The sequence below is a fragment of the Chelonoidis abingdonii genome, chromosome 19 (assembly GCF_003597395.2).
Source record: "Chelonoidis abingdonii isolate Lonesome George chromosome 19, CheloAbing_2.0, whole genome shotgun sequence".
Taxonomy (NCBI): Eukaryota; Metazoa; Chordata; order Testudines; family Testudinidae; genus Chelonoidis; species Chelonoidis abingdonii.
The window spans coordinates 4957416-4982004 of NC_133787.1; the positions used below are offsets into that span (position 1 = coordinate 4957416).

General features: G+C 51.7%; 1 protein-coding gene across 1 annotated transcript in view; it reads left to right on the forward strand.

Moving 5' to 3' along the window:
* The window catches only part of PLEKHG4 (pleckstrin homology and RhoGEF domain containing G4), a 161023-nt gene that overhangs the window by 120723 nt on the left and 15711 nt on the right, over positions 1-24589 (forward strand). Inside the window, exon 14 of the mRNA XM_032788459.2 lies at positions 22334-23286. Within this exon, the coding sequence (XP_032644350.2) occupies positions 22334-23286 (953 nt within the window). The remainder of the gene's footprint in view (positions 1-22333; positions 23287-24589) is intronic.

Below are 24589 nucleotides of genomic sequence, written 5' to 3' on the forward strand. Positions count from 1 at the left end.
TCCCCTCTCACTCTTCTCTTCTGCAGACTAAACAAGCCCAGTTCCCTCAGCCTCTCCTCATAAGTCATGTGCTCCAGCCCCCTAATCATTTTCGTTGCCCTCCGCTGGACTCTTTCCAATTTGTCCACATCCCTTCTGTAGTGGGGGGCCCAAAACTTGGATGGCCCCAAGACAGCCCTACAGCCCCTGTGAATCTACACACATCTGGTGTATACTGCAAAACACACCACCCCAACAGCAACACCAATGGAGACAGGGGACACCTTCATACCACTGCCAGTCCAGGATGTGGCCAAGATGTGGTAGAGCACATCAACCCTACCCAACCCCGGCCACGTGCGTCACTCTGGCCACATGGCAGCAAATTTGCCAGCTCAGCTGAGAGCTGCACCAAGATCAGTTGAGTGAGCACTGCTTTTGGAAGCCACCTCGCCTTGTTCCATGGGGCAAGGGTGGGCATCACCATTGACAAATTGGGTGATAGATACCATCACCCATAGCTATACCATCCAGTTCCATCCCCCTTCCCCATCCCTTTTCAGGGATCCTTCTCATGAGAGCCTTTTTCAATCAGCCTTACCCTCGTTGCGCTGTCTAGAAGCCATAGAGAAGGTGTCTCAGGAATACAGGGGAAGAGGCTTCTACTCCTTGTATCTCCTCATTCCAGAGAAGAACTGGTCTTTGTCCTATGGTGCATCTGAGGAGGCTCAGCAAACGCATTCACTGCCTCAGATTCAGGAGGTAACGCTTGTCTCCATCATTCCGTCACTCCAAGCTCCAGGACTCCTTGTGAACTACGAGAAATTGTCTCTCACACCCTCACAGAGGAATATTTCATAGGAGCGCTGCTCAACTCACAGCCAGCACAGGCTGCTCTGCCGCACAGATTCAGGTCCCTTCAGTTCTTCATACATGATATAAGGCCAAGACCATGTATAGCAGTTCACACGTGCCTTGGATTGCTAGGTGTCACAGTGTGGGGGGAGACAAGGCACTGCACCCCCAGCTTCCTGCAATTCACCAGGACTCTCAGCCAGCCAGTAAAACAGAAGGTTTATTAGACGACAGGAACGCAGTCCAAACCAGAGCTTGTAGGCACAGACAACAGGACCCCTTGGTCAGGTCAATCTTGGGGGGGCGGGCGGGGAGGCCAGAGCCTCATCGGGGCTCCCCTCCATTGTCCCAGCCAGCTCCAAACTGAAACTCCCTCCAGCCTCTCACTCAGCCTCTCCCCCAGCCTTTGTCCAGTTTCCTGGGCAGAGGTGTTACCTGGCCTCCATCCCCCCTCCTGGGTTCTCATGTTATGTGCTCAGCAGGGCCGGCTCCAGGCACCAGCCGAGCAAGCTCGTGCTTGGGGCGGCAGATTCCAAGGGGCTGCATTCCCATGGGTTTTGGCTTTTTCCCCTTCGCTGCTCCGGCCGCCCTGCAGCTTTTTTTTTTTTTGCTTGGGGCGGCAAAAAAGCCAGAGCCGGCCCTCGTGCTCAAGTATCCTCCCTCAAGGCAAGTCTCCCATCCCCAATGCACAATCCAAGCAAAACTCCCCTGCAACCGTCCCACGCCAACGCTCCCCACTCAGCATTCAAAGAACACATCAAGAACATTCCCACTTCGTCACACTAGGGCGCACATTGGCATGTACCTTTGCGATGCCGCTTGCCAGACTTCCCCTGCAGCCATTGCAACGCTGGCTAAGGACAGTGCACTGCCGAGCCAAGCACCATATGAACAGATCTGTCATGGTGCTGCCTCAGTCCTGCAAGAACTGACCTGGTGGCTGGATCTTTCGAGTGTGAGGAAGGAACATGAGGGTCATCTTGACCCTCTCCATGAGAACAATGCGTATGGACGCAAGGACAGGTTGGGGAACCCACTTGAATCACCTCCAAGTGCAAGGAGTTTGGTTCTCAGATGATCCAAAATTGCACTTGAATGTGCTAGTGGGACCTGTCGTGTTCTTATACTATTGTGAGAGCATAAAGCATTGGGGGTTGCTTCGCTGTGGAGAGTGTCGGTGTTGAGATGCACAGGGCCTTCGCCACCCCCTCATCCTCTTACTACCCGCCGCAGGCCTGTGATCCAGCAGAGACGGGAGCCATCTCAGATATCACTCAAGCCCAAGCAGGTCTCATGTGCTCTCGCCTCACTCATCTAATTTTTCTCTCTCTACATTTATGTCTTTAAGTAAAATTGTTTCCCCAGTTGTCTTTGCTCCCCCTCATTTTATTCATGGAACTTCTTACTCTCTTATATAGCTTGGATTTAGCATGAAGAAAACCTCTGTTGTATGCTGAAAAGACCCCTCCATGCGTCTGTGAGCCACCCCCAACTCTAAAACCTCCAAGTCAAGGTTTTCTCCAGCATGCCAAGGGTTTATGCAAGATTGTGGCTCATTCGTCCCTTGCTGAAGGTTGAGGGAGTTACCCAGCCCAGTGGGGGGAAGGAGGGTGGCTGCTTTCAGTTGAGGGGGTGCTCCTCCTACTTCTCCTGCAGCCACTCTCTCAAGGGAAGCTGTGGGAGTCCCATTGCTTGGGATGTTTGAGACTGGGCTGGAGGAGGGATTTGACATGTGCTGCCCTTATGGAGGAAGGCCCTGTAAGAGGCTTTCTGCAAGGGAGATGCGTGTGCATCTTCTGTCTGCCCCACCAAGCCTGACCTCTATGCAGTCCTGAGGTTACTTGCCTGAGGAGGTTGTGAAGGCTAGGACTATAACAACGTTTAAAAGAGAACTGGATAAATTCATGGAGGTTAAGTCCATTAATGGCTATTAGCCAGGATGGGTAAGGAATGGTGTCCCTAGCCTCTGTTTGTCAGAGGGTGGAGATGGATGGCAGGAGAGAGATCACTTGATCATTGCCTGTTCTGTTCATTCCCTCTGGGGCATCTAGCATTGGCCGCTGTCGGTAGACAGGATACTGGGCTAGATGGACCTTTGGTCTGACCCAGTATGGCCGTTCTTATGTTTTTATGTTGTGTTAATATAAGTATGATTACCTTTTTAAGGATCAGATATCAGTACCTCATCTNACCCAGTATGGCCGTTCTTATGTACAATGGCACCAGTGGCGCCATGGAGCCAGGCTCATGCTTAGAAGGGGCCCCGGCCTGCTCCACTTGCACTGCGCCCCGAAACCCCGCTGCCTGGGACTGGTGCAGAAGCCTGGCCAGTTTCAGCCAGGTGGGGGAGAAGCTGGGGGTGGGGCTGGCTGGGCCCCTCCAGGCAAATGGGTTCTGAGAGACCCCAGCTGGGGCAGGCGCTGGCCTGGCTGATCGCATCACTCCCGAGGGGCCGGAGCGATTCCCCGCGCCGGGACCAGCCCTGGCTGTGCTGCCAGCTCAGGCCGCACAGCACAGTCACCTCCCAGAGAGCCAGTGAGTGCAGCTGGGAGGCAGGGCGTTGGGGAGTGGGGATCTGGGGGGTGCTGGGCTGTGAGGGGGTGGGGAAGATGTATGTGTTGGGGCACTAGGGTTTAGGGGTTGTGTGTGGGGTGCCTGGCAGCTGTGGTGGGGCTGTGGCAGGGGGACACTGGACAGGGGTGTTAGTGTACAGGGCACTGTGCATTTGTGTCAGGGTCTGGGGGGGGAGTGCTGAGCATAGCCGGTCTGAGGGGGCTTGGCCATAGGGTGTCGGGGGTGGTTTGTGTTGGGCGGGGGGATGTGTGGCATGGCATGGGTCCATCCTGAGGGGAAGGGGCAGGCTGGCAGCACAAGGCTAGGCAGGCCACTGTGCATCTGGCAACTGCCAGTTTGTAAATAGTGCCCTCGCACTGGGCTGGGCGGAGCAGGGCCACCCCCGCCATGTCCCATTGCCCTTGGCTGGCCCCTCGCTCTGGGGACTGACCTCCACTCCCACCTCCGTGCCATGTGCCATTGCCTCCATGGGGACCCACAAATATGTTTGGAGCCGGGTCCACAAAAGGTTAATCTGTCCCTGCCTCTATGGGGTTCTCTGGGTCCCCAGTCAGATCCTTTGTAGGGTTTGTTCTGTCACAGGATCCCTTGCCCCTCACCTCATCAGGATTCTCTCCGGGTGTCTGTCTTGTGGAGACTCTCAGCCCTCCAAGACAGTGGGGTTCTCTCTGTCTCGTGCACAGCCCTCTCCCCACGGGAGTTTTCTGCTGTGCCTGGAGAGCATCCTCCATCCCCTCCTGGTGGCCTGTCTGCTGTGGTGCTCCTTCCCCTCCCGTCTCCCTGGTCTGGGAGCCCCGGTGTGTGTGAGTAGCCCCTTCTGTGACATACCCCCCTCCTGCAGAGTTTCTCATGCCTTGGACTCTGAACACAGAAACCACGCTCCTTTGTGAGTCAGCAAACAAAGGCCGGGCCAGGGAAGGAGGTTCCTGTTCCCTCTGTGACTGAGGGAGGGACAGCCAGCCTGTAATCTATATGGCGGCCCCTCCCCATTGTCCCTGTAGGAATGCTAATGTGAGTGTACATTCCATCTGCCAGCAAGTGTCACTCCTTCTATGGGCCGAAACGGCCGGGGGCCTTGGATGACATCAGCTCACAGCTGCATGTGGGCCAGACTCCGCTCTTAGGAGCAGTTCTCTGCAGTTCTCCTTGCATTTTCCCTTTGAATCAAATACATACTCCCCTGCTTTCAGCAGCAAACAGACACTGAAAATGCTCTTGTAAGTACCAAGCATCCAGCATGCCGTTGGACTGAGGCGGTTGAGAACAAGGCTTTTCATTCAGTAGCTCATGTGCACTGGTCTGTGTGTATTGAGGGTGAAGCTTGTGTGCTGTCCAAAGGACTCTCTGTGTGTGGGCACGTTTGCATGCTCTGTAAAGCCAAGAGTTGCACCGTCTGTCTTTTAATATAGCAGCGACAGCCCACTAACGTGAACGGAACTCTCCCTTTATTTGCCAATGCTTTACGATCTTTGCACTCTAGTGTAAATGTAGCTGCTGGTCGCTGGGTACCTGGGAAACCCTTGGCATGAGAAGTTAGAAAGTGCAGGCTGCCACAGACGTACCTGTGCCTGGCGAGGGGCTCCCTTTTGCTGCATGGCTTTGTCTGATTCGTTTTGGACAATGGAAGGCAAAGCTGTGACTTGGTCCTGCTGCTCATTCCGTGCTGCTTCTGATTGTGCAGGGCTTGGCTGTCCTGTGGGGTGAACGCTCTCTCCCGTTTCAGGGGATGGGCTTGCTATCTAGATTTTGGAATTTGAAAACTAAGGTTTGAAAAATTAACGAGATTCCTCCAAGACAGAAGACTGCACCTCCTCATCAGAGGTCGTTATGGACAGCAGGACTTGGAGTCCCCACTAGCAAGTTTCAGGGGCATCTCACTGGTGAGACAACCAGCACCCAGTTCATTCTGCTGCTGGAAAATGGAAAGATGATGTCCTGGACCACCCGGGTTGGGGATCTTTCATGTCAGCCTCTAGCTCAGTGTTTCTCAAATGCAGCCACCATGGTTCCAAGTGACCACTGTGGGTATTTCCTGTGGCCACACCCTCCTAGGGGATGTGCAAAACATTCACCCCCTTCCCCAGGGCCACCAGTAGGGGTTGGCCCTGCTCCCCTCTGGAGCCACAAACACCAGAGGAGCAGGCAGCCACTGTGTGTGCCCCCTTTCCCGGGGCAGTGGGGCTCAGGCTTCCGGCTTCAGCCCTGGGGTGTTGGGCAGCAGCTCTGGCCATGGAGCTTTGAGTTCCAGCTGTGGGACTTCAGGTTCCAGCCCCGGGCTCACCACCACCCCCATCAACCATGGCCCCCGATGCCTCCCTACTCACCCATTCAGAGCTTAATTTGTTCCCCGGTTTGCCAGGGCTGAGTAAGTCTGCTGTGAAAAGTGATATTAACAAATCTACAAATATCCGTTTTCACAGGAGCAGACATAGAAGCTAGCAGGTCTCAAAAAAACCAAAAACAAAAACAGTAACCAAAAAAAGCAAAAGAAACAACAACAAAAAAGAGAAGAACATGCAAAGCACAGAATACAATATCAGGGTTGAGAGGGACCTCAGGAGGTATCTAGTCCAATGCCCTGCTTATGGGGGGGTTCAATCCCCACACAGATTTTTGCCCCAGATCCCTAAGTGGCCACCTCAAGGATTAAACTCACAACCCTAGGTTTAGCAAGCTGATGCTCAAACCACTGAGCTATCCCTCCCCCAAAGCACTTTTTTTTTGTTTCTATTCTGTTTAGGTCCAGTAATAAATAGAAACATCTGTACGTTATTTTTATTACTGAGTCTGAAAAAAATGCTCGGTAAATAAATGACAATGATTTGGACATGTATATGTGCATAATTATTTGTTTTTCCAGAAGTTAATTAAGTATTTTAGGAAAAATTGTCAGAGTGGCCACCAGCAAGAGTTGGTGGCCACATTCTGTAGCCACTAAAAATTTTCTTTTGAGAACCCCTGCTCTAGCTAGCAGCCCTGGCTACATTTGGTGGTTCAGCCCCTCCAGCTACTGAAAGGGAGGAGTTTTCTGCTTCTGACTGCAGTGAGGGGACTGGTCTCTGGGTATGTCTGCACTACCCGCCGGCTCGGCTTGACGGGTTGTGATTGATCTATTGGGGATCAATTTATTGCGTCTAGTGTAGACGCGATAAAATCGATCCCCGATCGCTCTGCCATCGACTCCGGAACTCCACCGCGCGTGATAGGCAGAAGTGGAGTCAATGGGGGAGCAGCAGCGGTCGACTCGCCGCCGTCCTCACGGCCAGGTAAATCAACCTAAGATACGCCAACTTCAGCTACGCAACTGCGTATCTTAGGTTGACTCCTCCCCAGCGTAGACCTAGCCTCTGCTATTCAGCCCTTCCCCCAGGCACAAAGACAAGAGGTGCTGTAGATCAGTGGCTCTCAATCTTTCCAGACAACTGTACCCCTTTCTGCAGTCTGATTTGTCTTGTGTACCCCCAAGTTTCACCTCACTTAAAAACTACTTGCTTACAAAATCAGACATAAAAATACAAAAGTGTCACAGTCACACTAACAATGCAAAATGGCCGACTTCCTCATTGTTACCATATAATTATGGAAGATAACTATTGTACTTGCATTGCAATGTACAGTATCTAGAGCAGTGTAAAGAAGTCACGGTCGGCATGAAATTGTAGTTTGTACTGACTTCACTTGTGCTTTTTATGTAGCCTGTTGTAAAACCAGGCAAATCTCTAGGTGAGCTGATGTACCTCCTGAAAGATGTGCCCCTGGTTGAGAACCACGACTCTAGATGAACCATAGACAGACAGCTGGAAGGGAGCCTGCCAGCCAGCAGTGGGCAGCGGCCCAGAGTTTTCAAACTCTGAGTCACCTTTTATTGCATACAGGAGTCTAGATCAGCTCAGGTTTCCAGCTCTGTACATTAGAGAGAACCGAAGAAACTCAGCAAATAAGCCTTATTCCCATGAGGGTAATGGCTCCAAACTGGGACACACCCCACACGTCGCCTCTGACACCATGCCGTTCAGTCAAGAATCCAGAGTGGGATAAACATGTAGCATGCTCTCCCTCGCTGGTGTTCTCTCTTCAGGGCGTTCTTCATGGAAGTCCCAAACAGCAGCTTGAGACTCAAGAGATTTACTCAGGATTGAGAAAAAAGATCAGATTAACATAAAATAAGTAGTCTGCATAACACCTGTAGTCTGCCAGGCTGCGAAACTCATCTAGATGGAGTCACCTTGAGTTCTTTTACCCCTCTTAGCCAGGCAGCGTCTCTGTGAGACAGCCTCTGATTTCAGGTCCTCCTTCTCTCTTGTCATCTCCCTCAGTGACAGTCAGTGTTTCGTGTAAAATCAGGCATCCCACCGAGATGTGCTCTCTGAGGAGGTTTATTGTTGGGTTTGAAAGTCAGTCACTATTCTACCCAGTGCTGCTGAGTGAACAGGCTTGGGGTGGAAGGTTGATCCACGCAATAGGAGCTCAGCTATTTCTGCCCTCTGGTTCTTATTGGAAAAGTTCTCTTCTAAGGCCTGTAAACCTTGCTAAAGTTGACTGTCTCTGACTAAGTTATTGACCTGGTAGATAACTCCCTGCCTTGGGTTTAACAAGATGGAGCATTGTATGTAGAGTTCTTAGACTTCTCTCTAAACAGTTATTCTAATTTATAACAAAAAGGAATTATTGAAAGATTAAATCCAGCTTGCCACAGCTCATCAAGGGCATTATGTTTTGCCAAATTAGTGACCAGACATTTCTGCAGTGTTGATCTTCCTCCAAGAATTCACTGTCAGTTCCATCAGCTTCCAGGCTGTTTCCTCGAGGTGGTTTGTTACAAGCTGCATTGCTGAACTCACATCCCAAAGGAAATAAGCCTTTGCTCAATCATGGCCACTCTCCTGTCTTAGCAAAGCTTGCCATTAGAGACTTCACAATGTTCCGGGCTTTTCTTTGTCCTCATGCTGCATGGCTCAGATGTGAGACTAACGGTTTTTGTCCATCGAGTGCTATTTAACCCACCATCCAAAGACCTCGCTGCATCACAGGCAGGGGTGCTGAGGTGCTACACCCAAGGAACTCTAACAGCTGAAAACAAGGAGGTCTCTGGTTAAGGCAATCTTGGTGCACAGGCCAGAGCACCCATGCCTCACAATGACCAACTGCTCAGTCAGACCACACACCTAGAGAAGATGCTCCCTGACATTTCCAGAGCGGCGAAACGCATGCACAGAATTCCTGTGACTCACACTTGATCCCGAACCTGATCCCAAGTGTCTGCTGCCGCTGCTCCCCCCTCTCCCTGCCTCCTGCCTTTCACCAAAGACTTTTACTATGGGAGTGGGATAGGCTGAACCCTGAACGCACAGGAATGTTCACCTGTTGGCATCCGCTTCTTGCTCCAGGAGACTCAAAGTCCATTTTGCCAGGGCATGGGAATTAAACAACTCCTGCCTCTGATCGGCCCATGATGCCAGCCTCCATCGCCCACCTATTAAATTATCATGCAAGCACCATGATGCTTTCTCCCATGCTGCCCCTCACACACAGCTCCCTGTAAACATCCACAAAGCTACCTTGTTCGTCTCCTTCACATCCCTCCTTAAAACTCTTCTTTGCCATGAAGCCTACAAAAAGCTTGACAATTGTTAGTCCACTGGTGTGCTGAGACCTCAGGCTGTCATGCTGATCAATGCTGCCTCATTGTTCCCTTGTATGTCGTTGTCTGTCTGGTGTCTGCATGTACCTGCTGTCGCTTGCCTTATATTTGGATTGTCAGCTTCATGTTCTATGTTTGTGCAGCACCTAGTGCCGGGGGAGGGGGCCTGGTCCCTGGCGAGGCCTCCTAGGCAGTGCAAATAATGCATCATCATCATCATAACTCAGAAGATGAGCAGGATGGCTGGATGTAGGCAGGCTAGTAATTTTAATGTCACTGCCTCCCTTACTAAGAGGGGATGAGGAGACCATGTTACTGACCCAGCGATTCACACTACTCCAAGGGTGTATATCTCTCCTGCAGCATTGCCTGAAGATCTGATCTGCTTAGTTAGGTTTCTTTTACCAGATAATATATCAGGAGTAAGATAGGATCTTGGTTAGTTCAGTTCTGCTGGTTAATTTAACCCGGACAGAACTCCAAATTCAGCGTGGGGGTGCAAAATTCTTCATTTGTGGGGAGCAGAGTAATAGATGAATGAATCATCTGCTTAAAGAGGAAGTTACTCATAACTGACAGGTTATGATGAGTCTTCTGTGAGAGACTATGCTATGAAATACCTGGTTTCTGACACATGAAAAGGTCACAGGTGAATTCTGTCTCTGTGAATTCCATCATGTGTTTTGAAGGGACTGGACATCTTTGTTTTAGGATGCGGAGGAGGGATTTTGCTTTCCCTTCCCCCTGAAAGATCAGCATCGTTTTCTCCAAAGCACTTGTGTGCTTGAGGGCAGGTAGTTTCTTGCCTCACCATGCAATATCTCTTTAGGTTTTAGTGGTGACATTTTTTCCTGCTATTGTTGCAGCGTTAAAATACAGGTGGCGTGTCCAGTGCCCAGTGCTACGTGTTCTCCGCTCGCTTCAGTAGCTTCAGTGTGAAGTTAAGGGGCCCTTCCCCCACCTTGTTTTCTCTAGTTACCAGGGACTGTCCATCTGGTATTTAGGCTACCAGCATTTCCTTGTGAATAGCAGAGTTGGTAGGGTGCGCTAATTGGGAGCCATTGCTTCGGTCTGACTGCAATGGATGATAGCACTCAGCGCCAGGATTTGCACTCAGCCGCGGTATGGATCCCCGCTGTAGAAATGTGAAGGTAGGATTAGGTTTATTTTTCAAACTTAATCACTCAATAATGTGCTGCCTGCGTGGCCTGAAGTTTGTCTCGCTGCTGGGCATTGTTATGGTGCTGCCTGAGAGCTGCACTGCTATTGTCACAGGGAAATTCAAACCAGACCCAAAACAAATTAGAACCCAAGTGCTGTACGGAAATAATTCCTAGTGTAACTAATTGCTCTAAGTTAGCAGAGATGCAGGGTTTTCTTTGTCTGTATATGGGCTGCTTTGTTGTGATGGTCACATGTAAGCCTGGATAACATGCCAGTGTTTTCAGTCTAACATTGTTTTTTCATGGCATCATTGAGAACTATTAAAGTGGAGTGCAATCTCCAGCCAGCCGATCTCATTGGGTTGGGTTTTCCATATTGCAAAATGTGACAAAGGACACTTTGCTGTTGTGACTGTCGACAAATGCTAGTGGTTGTCCAGGTGTTGTGTGGATTTTAAAGGGAATGGGTTTGAATGACTGGGATTTTTAATACAAAGAATCATTCTCGGAGTAAATGCAGAGTGCTTTCTCTGGCAGATTGCTGGGGACAGAAAGGAGAGAGACATTTTCTTTGGCTTTCACTCTATTGTGTGCTCCGTCGCTCTGAAAGCTTGCACTGTGAGTATTGTCTTTGCAAAGAATGACAATCTGTGGGGTCCCAACTCTCCTGAGTTCAGTGCCTTGGCAGCTGACTGCTGCAGATAAATACACTGTAGGACCTCACTGTAGGAGGAGCTGAGGCCAGCTTCAAAAAGCCTCTAGGTGTTACACTTTACATAAAAACTGGGCAGGTGCTTGGCACAGTTTAGGTCAATGCTCCATGTAGCATTCAGGAGGGATCTCCTAGGATCTCTGCTGCTGCGTTGTCAGGAGGATGGGTCGCATCAGTGCAGTGCAGGAGCAGAGATCCAAGGAAAGGCTTCCCGTACCCTACACGCAGCCCTGAACTGAGCCATGCCAAGCCCTTGCCCAATTTCTATGTAAAGCACCAAAGCACCCACCTGCCAGCAGCGTTTTTTCAAACTCCCACCTGAAGTGCTGATTGTCAGTTACATTGCGGGGGTGGCTGGAGGCCCCAGCCAGACTGAAGCCTCATTGTGCTGTTTGCTATGTCGTCATCTAGTAAGAGACAGTCCCTGCCCCAGAGAGCTTGCAGGGGGTACGACCAGACAGGTGTAGCAAGTACCCAGAGTGGTGAGGGTAATAGTCCTTGCAGACAGTAGCAGCGTGCAGGGGCCAAGGATGGTTTGGTTGTTTGAAATCAGTAGCAGTATTCCCATCTCACCCCCTGCCTGCCCATTCCTCCATTTCCCAACGCAGAAATATCACAGGGGACGTAGCGTCGGGCAGTGCCAGAGCCACAGGGGCCTGGGACTTACAACAGCTTTTGTTGCCAACCTCCTTGGCACTGATCACTAGTGGCAAGGTGCTTAGACACAAGGCCACCAGTAGACTCTCAGCCTATGCTTCATTCTCAGCGGAGACGCAGACGGTCCTTTGTGGCTTCCTGGAAGGAGAAGTCCTGGGTTTCTGCTGTTGCCTTCTTTGATCTTTCCTGAATGGTCATTTGTTGTTGCCTCAGAGGCGCAGATGCATGACCCTTCAGCATCAGCCTCGCTGCTCCCTGGGACGGAAGGCTCTCCCGGGCCTGGGAGCAGTGTACATTCTTCATCTCCGCAGAGGGAGCCTGAGTGGTTGATGTGCCTCTGTCTCTCACTCCAGACACCTCCTTACTCATGTTGGAGGTTTGCACCAGGGTCGAATTTAGGGCAGGTGACTGCATGGGGTGCCAGGCTTGGGGGGCGCCAGGCTCAGGGTTCTGTTTTTGTTCTTAGCAACAAAAGGGAAAATAGAATGTATTGATCGTACAATTTTGAATGGGCCGGGCAAAATTGAGGATATGACGCACAGGTGCCAACTTTCATCAGTGCTGGTGGGTGCTCGTGCCCAGCCCCAACCCTGCCCCTACTATGCCTCCTCTCTGCCCCTATTGGACCCGTCCCCAAATCCCCACCCTGGCCCCGCCTCCTCCCCCAAGCACGCTGCATTCCTCCTCCTCCCTCCCAGTCTTGCCAAGCAAAACAGCTGTTTCACGGCACAAGCGTTGGGAGGGAGGGAGGGAGGAGAAGCAGGACTCGACGGCACACTCAGGGGAGGAGGCAGAGTGGAGACAGAGGTGAGATGGGACGGTGTGGGGCGGGGAGCTGCTGGTGGGTGCTAAATACCCACCAATTTTTTCCCATGGGTGCTCCAGCCCTGGAGCACCCACGGAGTCGGCGTCTATGATATGATGTTTCCAATAAATGAGCAAAAGCGACACTTCTCAAAGTCACGCTGCGAAAGATGTCATTTGCAGTAAGATTTGTTGATGATGAGGATGGCTGTGTCCAAGTAAAGGACCATTTTATCTGTTTCTGGTCTGGGGACAACTCTGCTGGAAAAGGCCTACCAGGACTGTTTATGAATGGTTTGAATGAGAATAAAATAAATCTTCATGACTCCTGCGGTCAAGGCTACGACAACGGTGTGAACATTACAAGAAGAAACAGTGGCATCCAGGCAAGGATCGTTGCGCTGAATCCAAGAGCCTTTTTTGTGCCTTATGGCTGCCATTCCCTCAATCTGGTTGTGTCAGATGCGGCATCTTCTTCAAATTCAGTATCCTTCTTTGGAGCACTGCAAAGGATACATATCCTGTTTTCAGCATCAACTATCATGTGGAAGATCTTCACGAATAATTTTACAAAACTGACTGTGAAGCCCCACTAAGTAACTCTCACTGGGAGAGCTGCATTGACAGTGTAAGGCCAATGAGGTACCAAGCGACTGAGGTTTATGACGCCCTGATGGAATTGGCGCAGTTGAGTAAAGCCAAGGCCAAAATCCAACATGAGGCACAAAACCTGGCAAACCAGATCACTGACTTCAAATCCCTGGTCTTAGTTGTGGTTTGGCGCGATATCCTGTTCCAAGTAAACTTTGTTAGCAAGGCATTACAAACTCAGTCAATGAACATTGCGACTGCTATTATTTTGATGAGAAGCTGCCTTGTTTTCATTGTGGCCTACAGAGACAACAGATTTGGAGATGCCATCACTGCTGCCAAAGAAATGGCAGAAAACTTAGGAGTTGAGCCTGTCTTCAAGGAAACTCGCATTCATTGGAAGAAGAGACAATTTGGTTTCAAGGGCAGTGATGAGGTGATGGGTAGCTTGGAAGAAAAATTCAAGAGGGAGTTTTTTTGCTCGCTTTTTGACACGGTTTGAGTGACCACTGAAGAAAGGCTTAGACAAATGAAGCACCACAAAAAGGGCTGGGAGTTTTTGTATGACTTTAGTAAGCTGCCAGGACAGGAAAACACTCTTAACAATTGTACGGACCTTCACTGGATGCTGACGTATGGGGAATGTTTGGATGTCAATGATAAAAATCTCTGTGTTGAATTGGACATCTGTCACATTTTGCCACACAGGATGCACTCTCCAGCCCAAGTTCTCCATTCATGATCCAGAGCTGAAGGACACTTTTCCTGATGTGTGGATAGCTTTGAGGATTCTGCTCATGCTGCTGGTCACAGTTGTGAGTGGTGAACGCAGATTTTCAAAGCTCAGGCTCATTAAACATATCTTTGATCGACGATGGCTGATGAGAGACTGACATCACTTGCTATTTTATCACTTGCAAATGCCACTGGCCATTCTTTGGATCTGTCTGACACATTGCTTCAGTTCACGAGGGCAGAGGCAAGAAAAGCGACCTTTTGAACGAAAGGACTAGGGTTAAAATTCTAAGGCCATCACCTACTGTAATACCATTTTATACTGATCCACCCAGTGTTGGTGCAAAGTTCAATTTCTTGATGTTAGTACAAATTTAGAGGAAACTTTGTATTTATTTGCTTATATATGGCATGAATAAATACAGATTTACACATCCAAGCGTGCACATTTATAATATTATATGACAGGGATAAATCATGCATGCAAATCACGCATCAAAGTTGTGAAATGGGGTACAAATGCAATAAAAAATAAAGTATTGAAAGTTTAACAAATGGATGGTGGGGCGCCAAAGATGCTCTTCGCCTGGGGCGCCATTTCGTCTAGGGCTGGCCCTGGTTTACGCACTCTTCTCCCTTTGGCTTCTCCTTCTCCTTGGGGATTACGCGTGATGCCCCCTCAACAAGTCCTTATGGCTCTTTGATTCTTGGCCTGTTGTGTGTGGTGGCAGCCCTTGTACCTAGAGCCTATTGTAGTTAGTCCGTAGGTGAAGAGCACCAAGCACCCTGAGCACTAAGGAGAAACCAACTATTGCACTGGTTCCCAAACTCTTTTTTTCACAGACCACTTGAAAACTGCTGAGGGTCTCGGCGGACCACTTAATGCTCCTTTCTAATGTTGTTTGTACCGTTAGCTAAGTATTGTAAAGCACTTTGGATGAAAGCGCTATATAAAAAAAACTTAATAATAAACGTTTTTGTTCTACGACTAAAAGCACAACTCGTATTTTAATATCGATAGTCTTACCTTTCTAATACGATGGGTGTGCCCTCTCTCCCCCACCACAGCAGCCACCGAGCCCTGCACATCCCAAATTCCCCCCACCCAGGGGTGGCTCTAGGGATTTTGCCGCCCCAAGCACGACCCGCAGGCTGCCTCCGGCGGTTTGCCTGCGGAGGGTCCGCTGGTCCCGTGGCTTCAGACCGAAGCCTCAGGACCAGTGGACCCTCTGCAGGCAAGACGCCGGAAGCAACCTGCCTGTCGCCCTCGCAGCACCGGCAGAGCGCCCCCCGTGGCTTGCCGCCCCAAGCGTGTGCTTGGCGTGCTGGGGCCTGGAGCCGCCCCTGCCCCTGCCTCCTCTTCTCACCCCACTTCCTCCTCCCACCTATCCCCTATTTTCCCCAAAACCACCACCTCACCTTACATGTGTGTCTTCTGCAGGGTCCAGGCACCTGATTAGTGGAGTCATGCTTGTGTGTCTCCACTAATTAGGTGGATGGCTCTTCATTTTCTCATGTGTGGCCTCCCAGGCGTGCACCTTAGAGGGAACTATTCACAGATCACCTGAATGGAGCTCGCAGACCACGGGTCTTCCACCGCCACAGTTTGAGAACCTCTGAACTATTGGGTTCATTTTCTTCAAAAGGCACATCTCCTTCAGCTCCCCCATATTATGGCCTTTCACGCATGGGGAGAGGAGGAAGGAGTGGTGGAAGAACAGGGGTCTACCAGTCCATCCTTTTCTTAACTCCATCCCCAGATAACAGAATGCCCATCTCTTGTTCCTTCACTCCTTGTGCCTTTAAGCAATTCCAGGAGATGTGTCCTGCTTTTCTGAAGGGTTATTGGTCCCTGTGACTACAGTCCATGAGCAATCTCTTTTGTGTGTTACAGATTTTAAGGAAGAAAAGATTCATGATCTCCTGATTAGTGAAGGGCTTTGAACCTGAGTGAAAAGTGCTGCTCATACCAGATGGTGTGTCTGCAGTGCTGAGTAGAGATCTGAACGCCACTCACTGATTGTGGGTTGGGAGTGTTCTCTTGTCACCCTTTACGTGGGCAGCTGTTTAACGTTGATGTGATGGGTGCTGTAGATATCTCTGAGACACAAATTCCAGGTAGCTTCTCTTCCTGAATGTGTACCAATCCACACTCATACTGTAGACAGCAGTGACAATATCCTGGTAATTTATTGATTAGGGAGCAGTAAATCCACCTTCTTTCTGAGGATGTGCTGTGCCTTTCTGAGGCATATATTCTGGCTCTCCCTAATGGGATGGATGGTCACTGCAAACTCTATTTTGCCCTGGTCCCTTGGTGTAGGACAGGTCCAACACTGACACCTAAATTCCATTGTGGTGTGGGTAGGCTCTGTGGGGAGAGGACGGTTATGATCCTTTTGATAACGAGTTTCAGGAAAGGCCTCTCTATGGTTTAACACTAATTAGATCACAAAAGACTGCAGTTTCTTTCCTGGCTGACCCCAGAGTTAATTCCTTGGGCATAATTTGAGAATGTCAGTAGCATCCAGCTCCTCCACCACACACAGACCTGCATCTTTGTACTGTGCTAGCTGTTTGTTAGCTTCTGGAGAAATGAAGCAAGAACCCCAACCCCCCTCCTCTCTCTCACTCACTCACACTCTCTCTCTCTCTCTCTCTCTCACACACACACACACACACACACACAGCCTGCAACCCCTCCCACCCAGTGACTGAGGCCCAGAGCCCCAATCCCCCTTTCACTCTCTTTCTCACACTTACACTCACACACACACACACACACTGGCAGATGAAGCCTGGAGCTCCTCCCACCCAGCAACTGAAGCCCAGAACCCCAATTCCCCTCCACCCTCTCCACACACCTCAGTGCACCCCAGAATGGGAGGTCAGCTGGGAGCTTCTCTGTCCCACACCCCGGGGCCATTTGCTACGTGAGCTGACTCATGAAATTAAAGTTGAGGAAAGGCCTGAGTCAGCAAAGCCCACGGAACAGCTGGTGCGTACGTTGTTCACTTGGGTGCTGGGCGGTGCTCTCCTCTCCTTGTCCTTGTTCTGTGGCTGGAAAGTGCAGTTGTGAAGATGACGTGACCTGGAAAAGCCGCAGTGGCCATTTAGCCATCCACTGTGGGGAGGATGGAAGGCAGAGGCCATTGTGCAGGGGACAAAGCTGCATTATTAACTCGCCTGTCACAGGCACTGGGGACTTGAATTGCCATCAAGATTTACAATCCTTTCTAAGTTCCTCTTGGGCTGTTAGCTTTTCCCGGCTCCTTTCTGCCATTGCCAAGGAACCTGCCAGCAACAATGGGAGCCGCTGCCTCACCCCAGGGCATGGACCAGCAAAATTAGTTACATGTGACATGGGGGACAACATGGACCAAGCTCTGTTGCTGCCAGCTGGTCACCCCATCCTGCCCTCACTTTCCTGGAGATTAGGTGTCACTGCCACAGCACAGAACAACCCTGGTTCCAACCCTGTGCTTTCCCCTATTTCCATCCCCCCCCATGGACAGACACCCCCCCACACCAGCAGACACTTCTTCCCCACCCAGCTGTGTTCTTTAAAAGCCTGCTGCCAGGGGTCAGGGAGGAGGCAGGACAGACAGACTGGACGGACTGTCGCTGTGCTAGGCAGGTCAGCGCAGGGCTGCTGCTGTGCCTGCAGGCTTTGGTTGTCCTTGTAGATCTGGCAGCATTTGTTCTGGAGCAGCTGCTGTGGTTTCTGAAGTAGCTTCTAGCTTTGCGTGTGTAGTGAGACTGGCTGGGCACACTCCATGTAACTGCAGCTCGAAAGAACAGTAGTTAAAGGACTGAGGAGGCTCCCCAACCCTTGGATCTGTCTCTGGAGTGGCTCTGCTCTGTCTCTTGCCCCCGCAGATATGGCCCTGTGCACTGGCATTCAGTTACCATTCAGATCACAGAGTTGAGTGTACGTTCCTCCCCCATGGCCTCATAACACCTAGGGCATGTTCTCCCCCTCTGCTTCAACATCCCTTGTATAAGGGGCACTTCTGGCTTTTTCCTCTTTGTGTGGAGGAATCTTGTGTTCTCTATGTGGAGACAGTTTCTGCTCCACACTTGCATTCTAGTTGTTTCCTCTTGGTTGCTGGCACTTGGCTATATTGGATCACCCCACTGAGCACAGCAGTGAATCAGGGCCATTAACAATATAGACTGTTACCACAGAATCACAGAATATCACGTTGGAAGGGACCTGAGGAGGTCATCTAGTCCCACCCCCTGCTCAAAGCAGGACCAATTCCCAACTAAATCATCCCAGCCAGGGCTTTGTCAAGCCTGACCTTAAAAACCTCTAAGGAAGGAGATTCCACCACCTCCCTAGGTAACCCATTCCAGTGCTTCACCACCCTCCTAGTGAAATAGTTTTTCCCGATATCCAACCTAAACCTCCCCCACAGCAACTTGAGACCATTGCTCCTTGTTCTGTCATCTGCCACCACTGAGAACAGCCGAGCTCCATCCTCCTTGGAACCCCCCTTCAGGTAGTTGAAAGCAGCTTTCAAATCCCCCCTCACTCTTCTCTTCTGCAGACTAAACAATCCCAGTTCCCTCAGCCTCTCCTCATAAGTCATTTGCTCCAGCCCCCTAATTATTTGTGTTGCCCTCCACTGGATTCTTTCCAATTTTTCCACATCCTTCATGTAGTGTGGGGCCCAAAACAGGACACAGTACTCCAGATGAGGCCTCATCAGTGCGGAATAGAGGGGAATGATCACGTCCCTCAATCTACTGGCAATGCCCCTATTATACAGCCCAAAATGCCGTTAGCCTTCTTGGCAACAAGGGTTCACTGCTGACTCATATCCAGCTTTTTGTCTACTCTAACCCCTAGGTCCTTTTCTGCCAAATGCTTCTGCTTTAGTGATTCTCCAGTGCTCAGCAAAGAGTCCAGTACCTGTACTGCCTATGCTATTCCCATATAGTGTTGTCCCCCTCTGCAGAGAGGTAGCAGATGTTGAGGCTTTGCAGGTTGGCTTCTCAGTGGAGGAGAAAGCAGTGACATAGGCTTTGGGCAGCCTGTACGTGTAACTCATTGTATTTACACACCTTCACTAGTCCTGAAACAGAGGTGGTCATACAGCACACGGAGAACAGACTCCTCGGACCAAGAACCTGCCTCTCCTCAAACCAAAACGAAAACCAGCACAGCAGGTCTTCCCAAGCCTTACATTTGCTTGCACACTAAGTCCATGCCTACACTGAGAGCTTGGTGTGTGATTCCCAGCCTGCAGACACACAATCGCACTAGCTCAGTATAAATAGCAGGGTAGTTGCAGTATCCCAGGTGGCAGTAGCTGTGCAATGGCTTGGTCACGCCAAGTAGATACCCCCAGGATCTGGGTGAGGTTGTACTCAGCACAGCTACGGTGTGCCCCTGTTGCTGCTGCCCGTATGACCAAGCTACACTGCCATTTATATTCACACCAGCTCTGACTGAGCTGGCAGAAGTGTACACAAGCTGGGATCACTCCCCTAACTCCTAGTGTGGACGTAGACTGTTTAACTGCGCCCCCTGGTGACACCTGCCATAACAGCATGCACAGCTGTGGCACTCAAACTTTGCTTATCTAGGACTCACATTGGAAACTTGCCAGGAGTCTGAGGGGCAAGCTAATTTTCATAAAATAGAGCAGATTGAAGCTACTGCCATAACATGGGCCAGAGAACTTCCCTGAAATAGTTCCTGTGTGAACTACAGCAGATCCTTTAGAAAAATATGCGAAATTGATTTTAAAGTGGCCAGTGATGAAGGATCCACCACAACCTTTGATAATTTGTCCCAACTGTTGATTACACTTGCTACTAAGGGTATGTCTACACTACCCGGATCGGCGGGTACTGATCGATCTGTCAGGGATTGATGTATCATGTCTCATCTAGAGGCAATGCATCGATCTCTGAACGCGCTCCCCGTCGACTCCAGAACTCCACCGGGGTGAGAGGTGGAAGTGGAGTCGATGGGGGAGCCGTGGCCGTCGATCCCGCACTGCGAGGACGTGACTTAAGTCGAACTAAGATACGTCGACTTCAGCTATGCTATTGTCGTAGCTGAAGTTGCGTATCTTAGATCAATTCGCCCCATACACACACCTTCCCCAGTGTGGACCAGGCCTTGTACAGCTTATTGTCCCGTCTAATTCTGCCAGGCTTGGGCTTGTTGAAAAACTGTGGCTGCGGTAACTATTCCCAGAAATTGGACATTTCAATTGGGAGTCCTTGGAGAGTGACTGTCTTGTTACTGCCCCTCTGGGCAGTGCTCGAGTACAGCGGTCTCTGATTCTTGTCAGTCACTCCACACCGCTCCTGCAACACAATTGTAATGTCTACCAATACCAAGATGTTTGAAGAGTCTGGTTTAGGCAGCTGTGTGTGGATTAATTCTTACTAACTTCATGCTGTAGCATCCATGTACAGTAAAGGCTGTGTTATCTGGCACTTTACCAACCAGAAAGCTCTAGAATTGGCATTTCTAATTTCCCTTAAAAGTCCAGTTGGTGCTGGGCCAGCAGGCTCCCTACGTGGCTCTGCATGGCTTCCCAGAAGCAGCGACCTGTCCCTGCTGCTCCTAGGTGGAGGAATGGCCACGGGGACTCCCTGCACTGCCTCCGTCCCACCCTGAGTGCTGGCTCTGCAGCTCCCATTGGCTGGGAACTGCAGGTCCCATTGGCTGGGAACTGCAGCCAGTGCGAGCTGTGGGAGCGGCATCTGCAGGTGGAGGCAACGCGCAGAGCTGCCTGGCCGTGCTTCTGCCTAGGAGTAGTAGGAACACGTTGCTACTTCCCGGAAGCCACCTGAGGTAAGTGCTGCCTGGATCCAGCACCCCAAAACCCCTCCCGCACCCCAACCCCCTTCCCTGAGCCCTGTCCCACACCCAAACTCCCTCCCTCTTGGTTAACCAGAATTTTTGACTAACAGAGTACAGGCTGCGTTAGGGGCCATGGTTGGGGAAAGGGTCAGGCCTGGGCGGGTTAGGGGCCATGATGGCAGGGGAAGGTTGGGGCTGGCTGCGTTATGGGCCATGGTGTGGGGAAGGGTCAGGCCAGGGCGGGTTAGGGGCCATGATGGCAGGGGATGGTCAGGGTTGGCTGAGTTAGGGGCCATGGTGGTAGGGGAGGGTCAGGCCTGGGCAGTTTAGGGGCCATGATGGCAGGGGAGGGTCAGGCCTGGGTGGATTAGAGGCCATGGCGGTAGGGGAGGGTCAGGCCTGGGTGGGTTAGGGGCCATGATGGCAGGGGAGGGTCGGGGCTGACGGGTTTAGAGGCCATGGTGGTAGGGGAGGGTCAGGCCTGGGTGGGTTAGAGGCCATGGCGGTAGGGGAGGGTCAGGCCTGGGTAGGTTAGGGGCCATGATGACAGGGGAGCATCTGGGCTGGCTGAGTTAGGGGCCATGGCGGTAGGGGAAGGTCAGACCTGGGTGGGTTAGGGGCCATGATGGCAGGGGAGGGTCGGGGCTGGCTGGTTTAGAGGCCATGGCGGTAGGGGAGGGTCAGACCTGGGTAGGTTAGGGGCCATGATGACAGGGGAGCGTCTAGGCTGGCTGAGTTAGGGGTCATGGCGGTAGGGGAAGGTCAGACCTGGGTGGGTTAGGGGCCATGATGGCAGGGGAGGGTCAGGGCTGGCTTTTGTCCCAGCCCCCTGCCAGTCCGAGCAGCCTGCAATGCCCTGGGAGCTCTCCTCTCAGGCTGGGGGAAGGGGTTCTCCTCCCTCATGTGCTATGCGCCCCCTCCCCAGGAGGGGGGAATGGCTGTTGTATCTGCAGAGTACCAGGTGCACCTGCCTAGCCTGCAGCTTCCCACTGCCCTTGGGGAGCTGAACTCAGCAATCCTCTCCATCCCTACCAGGTAGCCAGCTCCCCTCTAGAGGATCTTGAGAGGAGGGGCAGGCCTGACCCCCAGCCTGTGAGCTGAGCTCTGGGGCAGATCAGTGCCCAATTCCAGTGCACACTGTAGACCTCTCCCCCTAAACCCTCCAAAACCCTCCCAAAGAGGAGCAGGCATCTGGGACTGGGTTTTGACCCACTGTCTTGCTGCCAGTGCCCCTGGAGAGGGAAGGTGTCCTCCATGGTGTTACTGGCAGTGCACATACCCCAGTCTCACAGGAGAGCTAGAGAAAGAGCAACAGTCTCATTCCCAACAAAAACTGCCGCTTGCTACTGACCTCCCCGACCCCAGTTAATGGGGGTGAATTGAAATCCTGGATGCAAGTAGCAGGTAAGCTCCAGGGCTGTGCACCTCACAGGCCCACTGAGGGCTGAAAGCTGCTGTGGTGCTGCTAACTATTTCCCAAAGGCAGCCTGCCCCTCCTAGCATGCGCACTGGAGAAGACGGACAGGCCATCTCAAGCGCTGCCTGTGCTGGGGAGTGTCCCTGCTGCAGGGTGGAGCAGTGACGGAGCAGCCAGCACAGCTGGAACCCACTGCATAAAGAGCCTTTTGATTTGCGGAGTTGTTAAGCCCCATTGACAATGACAGCCCCTCTGGCTCACGCACTTGGCCCGCACACTGACCCTTTTCTCTTGGGCTGCACTTGGGCACTGAGCAGGGGGTTTATCCTTCCAGAGCATACTGATTGGCTGTTTTCCTTGTCGTTGCTCCCTGCAGGCGTACGAGTGGGCACTGGAGGGGATGCGACACCTAGCCTGCATCAGCATGGAGGACTGCAGCTCCCCAGAGCACTGTGCGGCAGTGATCAAATGTTTGGAAAGCTACAAGGGACAGCACCCGGAAATCAGCGATGCCAAATTCCAGGAGATGAAAGAGCTGGCCTGTGAGCTGAAGAGCGACAAAGGGCTGAAGCAGTGGAAATTTGCGTGGTCCAAGTGCCAGGAGACAAAAGTGGTCTTTGAGAAGAAGCTAGAAGCTGCCCTGAGAACACAAAGGTCTCTGCTCTCTGAGCGGAAGCCAGGTGAGGGGGAGCACTCCCGGTGTGGTGGTGAGAGCAGCCGGCTGTCCCACAGGAGGCACTCGGAGGGAGCCATCCCTGGGCTGCTTTCAGACAGGAGTCACAGCGTGTCCCATTTCTACAGCAGGCCAAACCGTTCTCCTGCGTGGACCAGGGAAAAAGCTCTCTCACCATCCCTGAGCAGCTCCAGGGATGTCAATGCTGGGGAAGAATTGACTTCCCACGCTGCTCCCAGCATGAGTCCCCAGTTGAGTAGGGTTTCTCTTGGTACAGTGGCCTGCGAGGCTCCATGCGACATGCCCGAGGACAAGACAAACCTGGAGAGTATTTTAGAAATTCTTGAGGCAAATTCATCCTGCTCAACCGCTTCAGCCTCCAGGAGGCCACCATCTAAGAGGTTGCTGAAAAAGGCCCAAAGCTTTGATCTTCCCTGCAGTGAGAACCTGCGGTCCAGCTGCCAGAGGACTCTGAGCGAGCCGGCCAGGTACGGCAACACGGGAGTCTTCATTAAGGGGCTGGAAGTGAGCAGCACGGAGCTTGCAGACAGGACTCACACGGCACGGCAGCAAGCTGCTCACAGCTGGGCTGCGCACTGCCTGCCAGAGGAGCAGAGCAGCTACGGCTCCACGCCAGAGGCCAAGAGCCGAGGCAGGTAGGTGACTTCTTCTCACAGCCCATGTGCAGGGACCAGGAAGGCTGTGAGGGGATGGTTCTCACTGTGTCTGCTAAGGCGCAAAGCAGCACTCCTGGTGACACGGTACCGAGTGCTCTGCCGGAGCCTGCTTAATCTCTGGCACTGGGGCCAGTCCTGGGGTGGAGACAGGCCCCATGGGCTGAGGAGGCAGATTCAGAGAGGTGCAAAAGGGAAGCTCCAGCTGAGTCAGGGAGGAGTTGCCACCTCCCACCACACGCTCTACAGCGATGCTCCCTTGTGAGGAAAGAGGGGAAAGGGTCTCTCATGGGGCAACGTCTAGGTAATTGGCATTAAAGGAGGATGACCTCTAGCCAGGCCATGGGCCCTCTGCAATGAGGTGGATATTTATTTTATTTTGCGAATGCACAAGTGGTACGATAAAGATGTAAGAACTGGGGCATCCATTTCCTGGGGATAAAGAAACACCAGGACAAAAGCCTCTCCCCGGTACGGCACTGGGCTCTAGGCTCCCGTTTTCAGCAGGGCTGACACGTCTTCTTGCAGCATTTTCCCCCGAGGGATGCCCAGAAGGGGAAGGAGGTTGGATTTTAGCGTGGTCTTGAACTGGAAGGTGCACACTCTGCTCAGTCCCCTCAGGGACCCAGCAGTCTGCAGAGATTGCCTGTCGTGCCCGAAAACAATGGCATAGGTTCCCCAAAGTGGAAGAAAGGCGAGGAAGGGGGCTGAGGATCCCAAAGTGGTTCAGGATGATGTGACATGCTGGGGTATAATCTAGACCTATGGGGGGGTTGGTTTCCCCCCTGCCCTGTCGCCTGGGGTGCCTTGCAATGCCTTACTGGTACAGCTCCCAGCCTGGGCTGCTCACAAGCAGCCTGCCAGCATTCAGGTCACTCCCGGATGTGTCTGTGTGTAACTGCAGCCTGCCAGTCACACCCTGTCTCTCACCAGCCTTGGTTCTACTGCAGGGTGACCCCAGCTCACTCCCATTCCCGGACTTTCCCCCCGAAATGCATGTCCTGTACTGTCCAGCCCCCTCCCGGACAGTCCAGCTATAACAAGGTCATTATTCCTTTAAGGGAAGAATATAAACTAGCTTGTTATCTTAAGGGGAGTTACCCAGACACTTCAACTTAACCACACTGGATTAGATAAAACAATAAAACAAGTGAATTGAGTACAAAGAGAGCGATTCTGAGTGAGTACCAGCAAGGAGGCGTAAAAGTCCGAGATGGTCACAAGAAAAAATAAAGATAAAATTCTTCCTAGTGCCCAACTGAACAAACGACATTAGATTCAAGCA